The sequence below is a fragment of the Mustela putorius genome, unplaced genomic scaffold (genome assembly GCF_011764305.1).
Source record: "Mustela putorius furo isolate JIRA1106 unplaced genomic scaffold, ASM1176430v1.1 tig00003854_pilon_pilon_pilon, whole genome shotgun sequence".
NCBI lineage: Eukaryota > Metazoa > Chordata > Mammalia > Carnivora > Mustelidae > Mustela > Mustela putorius.
This window is the reverse complement of record NW_025422006.1, coordinates 2,919,002-2,928,542: the sequence shown is the minus strand read 5'-3', so window position 1 is coordinate 2,928,542 and position 9,541 is coordinate 2,919,002. Positions and strand designations below refer to the sequence as shown.

The 9,541-nt window shown below is 52.2% G+C and overlaps 1 protein-coding gene across 1 annotated transcript in view; it reads left to right on the top strand.

Moving 5' to 3' along the window:
* The first annotated feature begins 1,233 nt into the window (after positions 1-1,233).
* SLC1A1 (solute carrier family 1 member 1) overlaps positions 1,234-9,541 on the top strand; it is a 76,443-nt gene continuing 68,135 nt past the window's right edge. The window contains exon 1 of the mRNA XM_045065027.1: positions 1,234-1,359. Within this exon, the coding sequence (XP_044920962.1) occupies positions 1,269-1,359 (91 nt within the window). The 5' untranslated portion in view covers positions 1,234-1,268. The remainder of the gene's footprint in view (positions 1,360-9,541) is intronic.

Here is a 9,541-nt window from a genome sequence, read left to right as displayed (position 1 = left end):
CATCAATTTCAGCCAAAGGAATGAAGCTCTAATTGTGGGGTTTTAGTCATCAGATAATCCCGTTGGGGAGCTCCCCCACCCTCCCCATTCAGAGCGTAGCCTCCGCAATAGCAAAAAAAAAAAAAAGGTGCAGATCTTACTTAATGTTAGGAAAGCTGACAGGAAGGCAGCCTAGAGCTGAGGAGGTGGTGGTGTGGGAAAGGGAAGGAAAGAGTGTGTGTAAGTGACGGTGAAATAATGGGGTAGAATTGAAGAGAACTAGAAAATTCACTTAGGCTCGCGTAGTCTATTTGGCACCACTTACCTCGTTCCTCCAACTCCCCCGTTTGCCTTCCCAGCGCACTTGGCCTTAGGACTGGGCCCTCCCACCTTCACCCAGCGCCGCTCCGCCCGGCGCGCACACCTAGTCCCTCTGCCAAGGCTCACAGTTCGGGGGCCTTCAGCGGCCACGGAGCCACTCAAGTTTCTACGCGGGCCCATTGCAAGCCTCGTCCACCCGCCGTCCTACGGGTGCCTCCCCTCCCACTACCCCGAGAAAGAATTAATAGTGGGGGGCGGGAGCGGGGATTAGGGGTTTGAGCTCACCAAGTCCTGCTCTGCCTCCCCCCACCCCCAGCCGTCCCTCTTGCCCCGCTGGGGGCTTCAGGCGTTCCGGACGCTGCGGCGGGGAGCCGAGGGCACCCGCGACAGCGCTGTTCCCTCACCTCTCCCCACCCGCGAGGGCGCCGCGGCGCCGGGGGCAGGCGTGTGCGCCGCGGCGGGGAGCGGGTGGGCGGGCGCCCGGCCAAACCACGGCGGCTCCGCCCATTTGGGCTCCGCGAGGAGGAAACCCCAAATCCGAAAAGCTGGTCTGGCAGGACAGAAGGAAAAAAAAAAAAAGCGACTCCAGGTGCCGGCTGGCGGGCGCGGGCTGCGGGCTGCGGGCTCCAGGCTCCGGCGCGCACGGCGCACGCCCCCACGCCCCCACGCGCCCGCCGCCCGCCGCTCCTCCCCCCTTCCTCGCGGGTCGGCCCCGGCGCTGCAGAGCGCGGCGGCGGCAGGAGGAGCCGGGCGCGCCCAACGCGCACTGCCGGCGAGGTGGCCCGGGCGACAGGCGCGGCGCGCGGTCTCAGGGGACAGCGGCGGTGACAGCGACAGCGGCGGCCCGCGCGCCCCCGCCTCCCGCCCCCGCCGCGCCGCGGAGCCTCCGCCGGTCCCCCGCGCTCGCGGCCGAGCTCCGCGCACAATAGCGGCGGCCGCGGCGGCGGCTCCCGGCCCCGGCGCCCGCCATGGGGAAGCCGGCGAGGAAGGGATGCGACAGCAAGCGCTTCCTGAGGAGCAACTGGCTGCTGCTGTCCACCGTGGCCGCGGTGGTGCTCGGTGAGCGGCTCGGCGGGCGGGTGGGCGAGGCGCGCGCCCTCACGCGCTCCCAGCGCCCAGGCCGCGTGCGGGGCCGGCGGGGGCGAGGGTGGGCGAGGCGCCGCGGGTGCGCTTGGTCGGCCTCGGAGCCACGCGGGGGCTTCCCCGCCGGGGCGCCCCTGTCTGCGTGCGAACAAAGCTCCGCGGGGACTCGGATTTCGGTGCTCCACGAGCTGCGGGCTCCCGCTTTACCCGAAACGATCAGAGGGGCTTGGAAGGGGGAGGCGAAGCTCCTGGTCCTTCCCGTTGGGAAGCAGACACGGTTTATTATTAGGTTTTCAGTCCTGTGTGCTCTCCGCGCCCCCCCCCCGCCCCGGGCCCCGTGCTGCCTGGACAGGGATCGAGTGCAGAGAGGGTCTTCGGTCCTAGGTTGGACTGGCAGAGGCACCTTAGCCTCAGGGGTGGCCGGGCCCCCGAGGGGAGGGAGGTAGAGGGTGTTACCGCTCGCCCGGGGCCAAATTCTTGCCCAAACTCAGGTGTGTGCAGTTAGGGCCCGCAGGAGGTCACTGGGGAAAGAGAGCTCAGAGAACTCAGTTTCTTCCTTTCCCACCCTGGTAACCTGCCAGAATAGCCTCCTTGAGCCACCTCGCTCTCCACATTGTTGCTCTATTGAAAATAATTTTGAGTCCTATTTGCGTGTTTTTAAACAAGGGTGTATTTAAATGATTCACTCCTGACAGATTACTGGACTAAGCGGATGTCTGAGCCATTGCTCAGAGGTATGAGTTGTTCGGATTTCGATTCAGTTTGCCTCTCTCAGCACTGGGGCTCTGGAATGCGCTCCTTTGGGGCTGGAGTCTGTCTCCTTTTCTCTTTGAGCTCACACAGGTGGGGACACCCAGCAGGTGAGATCCCTTTGAAGTCCCCATCTTCCCTCTGGAAACAGCAGCTGGGTTTGCGGAAAAAGGGATGGGGTGCCAGCCTCCGGACCTCCTGCACCTTCTCCAGGGATTTCTGAATCTCAGAATATTGGGCATTGCCTATCCCTACTCTTGATGCCCTACCCGCACCCCCCCCCCAAAAAAAAACCTGTGGAAGTTAACGGAATCCTCAGAATCAGATTTGCTCCTCCAGAACCTTGTGCAAAATAAAGTCAGTTTTCGAGTAAAGAAATAACATCTTGGAATTGCTTTAGCAGAGGCCATTTGTGGGAGGAAAGGAGAGAAGTAGAGAAGAAAGTCTTTCTTATCTGTTTAACTATTTCCCCCAAGGGCTAAGTGGGTTTAGGGGGTTTTAGGGAAGGTTTATCCTGCCCCCACTACATTTAAGCAATGTATCACACAGAGAGAGTGATTTGATTTCCCTGTATCCAAACAGATGAAATGGCCTTGTTTGTTTTCCCTCGTGATAAGCGTCCACAATTAATTGTTAAGCCCTTTTTAAGGATAGTTACTGGGTAACTTAGGTCAGCATTTCCTCCTAATTCTTGGTAAAAGTGGAACAATGCTGCCTTTTTAGCCTCAGAGTTCTCCAAGAATACTCACCCGTTAACCAAGTGTAGCATACCACTGTTCAGTGTACCCATTCACTGGAGGCTGGTTTGGAGAGGATTTTGAGCAGTTGTTCCCTGGCCTTTGGAACCTGTTGCAAAAATACAGCTTCAGGGTCAAGAGAGATTGCATGCCCATTTTGCAGATCTGGCCTGTGGCATCAGGGCACTTTCCAACAGTTTTTAACCTGGGCGAAGCTCGATTCAGACACTTTTCTCAAGAAAGAGAAACCACCATATAAAAATGTCAAATGCCCCCACTGAGGTCTTTCTGGACATTTGCTCCTCCAGGAACAGCACAGGGCTAGCCTGAGGGTTTCCGCTCCTGGCCTGAGCCATCCCATTCCATCACAGGCACCTCCTAGGGTCTTCCTTTTTTCTTTCTCTAGAGCGCTGGGTCTGAGTGGAAATCATACCTCTCTGTGGAGTACACGAGCTCAGTTATTTAACCAGAATGAAATTCCAGCTGACTTACAACAGTGAGGTTGAGTCCATTTATAAACTGATAGTAAGTTTATTTTAGAAGTCTTAATTGATACAGAAAGTCACCAGCTCTCTCCGGCAGCCTCCGTTCTAGACCTTTTTAAAGAAGAAACTGTTAACTTTATTATCTCCCCCTGACAGAATGTCGTCTTCTGATTATAGCCATTAAAATGTTTGGTCTACCATCAAAATGTTTGATCCCTGCTATAATTCAGTGGTCTTGACACTTTAAAATATTCTGATTATTGAAATGAGGGACAAAGGTTTTTATGAGCCCACTTAAAGCTTCTGTTTTTCAAGACCTAGGATATGAGAGGAAATGCAGTTAAAGATATATATATATATTTTTTTTTTACAAAGATATGGGAAGGATTAACCATTTTGTTTTATGCCCCCTAGCCTGGATCTCAATTCATTGAACAGGCAGAAATTCTAAGAGTAGATTTTTTTGTGCTCCAGCTGGGAATTCTGTCCAAACAGAATCACTGTGTGTAAAAATTCTGTGTTTCAGCATTCTGATTCAAGTGACCCAGTGACGGTCATTTCGTGTACAAATCTTCCTCAACTTGGGGTGGCGTTAGGTCCCCATAAGCCCATGGGAAGTTGGAAATATCAAATATCATAATACAAAAAATGCATTTGATGCATCTGACCTGCTGAACAGCATGGCTTAGCCTGGTCTGCCTTAAACATTTCCATTAGCATACGGTTGGGCAGAGTCGTGTCACGAGAGAGGACGGCACCACATCTCGCTCACCCAGGAAGAGATCAAAATTCAAAAATTTGAAGTCTGGTTTCTACTGCACCAGTGTCGCGTTCATACGGCTGTGAGGCTGAAAAATCATGCCAGGGACGGTGTGTGTCGTGTTGGTAAAGCGTTCGGGGAAGCCTCACCCCTGTCACAGCCCAGAGCAGGCGCTTTCTATCCAGGATGTGCCTTATTCCAGCCACCTGGAAAACCTGATTTCCACCTTACGGGTCTTCAGGAATGGAAGTAGATGTTATTTACACGAGCCGGCAAGCTTACTCATTCTGAATCCTTTACTTCCATGCGCTCAGGAAGCCGTCCTTTATAGATTCAGATGCTGCTGCTTGACGTGGAGAACGTTCTTCCAGCTTATTAGGAATACCCTTGCCCCGGCTTCCCGTCCCCTACCCTGCGCCCCAGCAACATGCATTCCGCAGTGCTTGTTTGAGTCGTGATAGATGTTTCTGGGTGTCTCTGAGGCCTCTGATGAGGGGGCCGGCTGCGCTCACCTGCACAGAGCCTTGTGCGTGGTAGCATTCCGGAATGTGCATCATTACTGATAAAGTTCGTTTGGTCTCGCGACTCCCATGCCTGGTACTGCTGGGCCTCTAATCAGCCCAGTCTTGGGATATACCTGTAGCAGCCAACACTTAGATTGTCCATTCGGTAGAGACTGCCCCAGAGCACAAAGCAGCAAACAAAACCGTCAAAACCCCTTTCCTCATGGAACTTCTGCTCCAGTGCAGAGAGTAAACCATCAACAGAACAAAGAGGTAGAGTACCACACGGAATGTGTCAGATTCTGAGAACATGGAGGGGGCTGGGAGAGGCTTGCACTTTTATATCAGAGCCGCAGCGAGGGCCCCACTGAGAAGGAGACCACTGAGCCAAGACTAGAAGGACATGCGGCGACACGTGCACAGGTATCTGGGGAGCTTCCTGGCTTGTTTGAGAAGGAACAGGGCGTGGAGGGACAGAGCAGTGGGGGAGTGTGGGCTCCTCTAAGGACTTTGACTTTTCCTGGGAGGTGGGAAACCTTTGAAGGGTTCTGAGCAGAGCAGGTGGTCTGGTTGTATTTTAATCTGCTCCCCCTGGGCTCCCCCTGGCGCCGTTTTGAGTACAGACTGGGGGAGGGGGCAGGGGCTGGAAGCAGAGGCAGGCTGAGGAGGCTAGAGGGCACTTCACCTGCTACGCATTTGACTTCTTATACTTCTCCAACCTCATTTCCATCATGCCTGGTGAAATATTAGGAAATGCTCATGGAAAAAAGGCAGGGGAAATGTTTTGCGGCGACAAAGTAGGTGTTGCCTCCATATCTGTCTATGAGGAAACTGTACCCTTGCCCACGTAGGGGTGAGTGAACGGAGACTCAACAGTCATGGGCCCTCAGATGAAGACTGGTCCTCCCGTTCCTTCCCTTCCCCTCCTTGGGCTGCTTCTCTCTGACTTGCTCCCCAGCTCCCTGTCGTAGCCAGTGCTTGCCGACCCTCCTGGGAATCACAGTAGTGTGGGCCGAGCGCCATACTGGGGTGCCGTACTTGGGTCTGTGTTGTCCTTTTCTGCCCTGAGACTGGGCAGGGGCAGAAACATGCCTCCAGGGCTCTGCGAATCCCCATGGCTGCGCTTGGAGGGATGCTGCTCTGGTGGGACTTGGCAGGCTCATCCGCCAGACTGGCCTCCACGGTGGGTGACTGGCCTCCACAGTGGGTTCAGACCCACCCTTGTGCCTCTGGTCCTGAGGCTGTGGGACTCTTCCTTCCGCCTTCAAAGCCTCCTTTTCCTGCCTTCTAACAGAGGCGCGGGGCCAGACTGCAGCGGAGGGTGTGATGGAGGGACATGGGAAAATAAAAGGAACAAGGCTGCCAAGGAGGCAGAGGCAGCTCCTGGGGGGCGCCTAGAATGCCATGCTGATGAGTTTGGACGTGGTCTGAGGGTTAGGTTGGCAAGGACATGGTCAGAGCTGTGCTGGGGAAAGATCACTGACAGGTGCGTGTGGCGAATGGATCCTGGGAGGGCCGTCTTGCAGGTGGGCACACGACCGAGGGGCGTGTCCGTGTCCAGACAGGGAGAGCTAGGGCCCTTGGCTGCTCAGCTGCAGTGGGAATGGAAAAAGAAATGACAGTTAACTCGAGGTGCTCAGCGGGTTAAGCTGATGGGGTATGGCCAGATTTGGTCCTCCAGGGGAAGAAAGTGGCCATCTCTAGCAGGAGGTGGAATCCTAGAAGTGGCACAGACTTGGAAAAGAACTATTGTGCACCCCCACTGTGCAGAAGGAACATCTACTTGTATGCAGTACTGTGCAGTTAGAATATATTCTTTTTTTTTTTCCCCACTAAGCCATGAGCCTCCCTGAACCTGTAGCATCTGTCACAGTGCATGGTGGACTCAATACGTTTGTTGATTTGTTGATGAGACATTTATGACCCGGAGAGAGTAAGACATTGTCCTGGTTTATTGAGTGAATAAATGAGCCCTAAGCTTAGCCTGAGCTCCATTTCCTCCATAAATTTTCTACTATCTACTTCAGCATTCTCTAATCTTGACATCAGGACCCCAGATTAACACTTAGTCTACACATATTTCAAGCATGATCACCTTTTCCTTCTCAAAACTAGATCATAGATCCCTTGAGGCCCAAAGCACCCCACTACTCCTAGCCAATGCTGGAAAACGAAACGAGACCTTAAAGTAATGGGACTGACTCTTCAGAGCTCTTTAAGAAAGGGTATCTGATACTTAAACTTTCTGGGCCTTTGTTTTCTTATCAGAAAGGAGAGGGATTTGGATGAGCTGGAAGAACCAGGATTTCCTTCACGTGCCAGCTCCCCATTATAGAGAGTGGACTGTCTGGCGGGATATGTTTGCTGAGAAGGAATTGGAAACAGAAGTTCTGGAATTGATTACTGATGTCTGCCCAGGGCTTGGGAACAGAGAGTAGGGGCATGTGTGCTGTATACCCAGTTGACCTCAAGTTAGAAAATCTCTGCGGTTCCTTCTACCTTTCGTCCTTTTGCTCAGGGATGATGTCATCATCATTCCTCAGTTTATAGCTAGGAACTCTTCCATGGGACACTAAGCAAGTGATAAAGGAATTACAGGAGGATGACACGATCTTGATGTTGAGTCCGCTGTAAACCCCCATGACTTGAGTTTAATAATGTAAACTATAAAAAATAAATAACGTGATTTGTCTATGGGACTATTACCGGGGCAGTGTTCCATGTCAGCTTTAGATTATTCAGGAATATGAGGTCTAATAAACGTATGTTGTTCCTCTATATGTATAAATATCTTGCATGTGTCTGATAAGTACTTTAGAGACTAGGTCCTTTAACTGGCGTGGCCCAAGTTCCACATATTAAAGAATTAGAAAAAGAATTTGGGGCTTTGAATGTCCCTCCCTGATCCTTTCATTTTTTTAAACCAAATCAGATCGAAGCAGATGTGGGGACTCACTAAAGAGATTCTGAGTTTGAGTTGTTCTCTGCATGGTATATACACCTCGAGCCTATCAAACCAAAACCCCACATAAAGCTATATGAACCCAAAATGATAAAATAAATCTTTTGAAAATTATCACAGATGTTAGACTCTGCCCTGCACCTTATGTTGTATACATGTTCTTAACGCCATCTATTGGGAGGAATTTGAAGGTAAATTGATGAAGAACAGAGAAGGGCCAGAGAAGGTGTGTGTGTGGAGGGGGGTGTGTATGTGTGTATGTACCTGTCTGTCTGTCTATTCAGTTTGGTGAATAGTCAGAAAAGAGAACATTAGCGACACCCAGGTGGTGCAGACAGTTAAGCATCTGACTCTTGATTTCAGCTCAGGTCATGATCGCAGGGTCCTGGGATCGAGCCCCACATGGGGCTCTGCCCTCAACAGGGAGTCTGCTTGGGATTCTGTTCCTCTCCCTCTCCCTATGCCCCTCCCTCCTGTTGGTGCACTCTCTCTTTCTCTCTCTCTGTCTCTGTCTAAAATCAATCAATCAATCTTAAAAAAAAGAAAAAGATTGTTCATAGCTATTCAATATCTTGTTAGATGTTGCTTAATGGGAGACATTGGATTTTTTTTCTTTACAATATACAAAAAGGAAAAAAAAAACAAACCCTGTAGAATCAAAGTTATCTACCTGTCAAAAATTTGAGCAGCAAGCAATAAAGGAAACTTCAAATGAAGACACATGCTGTAGAAAAACTACCATGAGCCAGATGAGGCTCTGCTAGAGCTCCCGTAGTAGCTCAGACCGCGAAACCCCCCGCTAGGTCAGACAGGGTGTGCTTACCTAGGATGGGGAATTGAAGAGAGAGCATATGCGTGCTCGTGCGAGTGATTGCTTGTGAAGAGAGAAAGCTTTCCACATTAATTACTTGTGAGAAATTGTGATTACCTGTAACAGAGCTGAGCCTCCCAGTAACTGTCCTGTGGGGACTCAGCGACACGCTGGCTGGGTGCCAGGGAAGTGTGGTTTGCCTGAGGAGCAGCAGATCCACCCCCACCGCCGCACTCCCCCCCACCCCCGCTCCCCCTACACCACCCCCTCACCCCCCACTCCCAGTCCTCGTGCTGGAGATCCAGAGTCATGTATGCTGTGAGGACCAGCACTCTCGAAGCAAACGAACTCATTTTCAGTGACACCAAGGGGTCCATTTAAACCCCCCTGCAGCAGTGCATTAATGTAGCAGGTGTTTTCGGGGCCTTTCCTATTTAGAATGTTAAACATACATCTAGTAGCAGAGAATATCAGAGACAATGACTGTTAAGTCAATAATTCACTTCGGAGCCGCCGTTCGACTCAGTGGCTAGATGGAGAAGGAGCTAATTCATTACACTTGCTGAGGAAACAGCCCCGACTGCAACAAAGAGTGCTCTGTTGTAATTAGCGCACTCCACAGTAACACCTCTGTTGATGGGAAGAAAGTGTTTCAGTGACTCACTGGTTGCCAGAAATGTTACTACCCCACGTTGGAGAAGTATGTGCCAACTGCCTGTTCCATGACCAGAGGTAGAACACTTCCTTTCCAGCAAACACTCCTGCACTTTCCGGGGCAGGTGGACCTTGTCCCAGGCCCCAGATGATCCAGGCTGCGTGTTCTGGGCTGTTCCTCTCTGGGCCCCGGCTCCAGTTGTATGAGTTCTGGGCAACGGTCCCCCCTCAGCCAGGACGAGGAAGACGCTGTGCCTCTTCTCCAGCACAAGACCCAGAGGCGGCACTAAGGAGATGAGCCCCTCCCACCAGTTCTGCACGTGCGGCCCGAGGTCTCTGTTCGCCCAGGCCTCCTGGTCTCAGGGACCCTAACTGCGTCCACAGATGGGACAGCTGTCACAGCACATCTTCATGTGTCAGGAAGTCTCCTGACATGAGCGTCACATGTCTCTGTGAGGTCTGCATGTTGATTGCAAAGAGGTGGCCTTTGGGACTG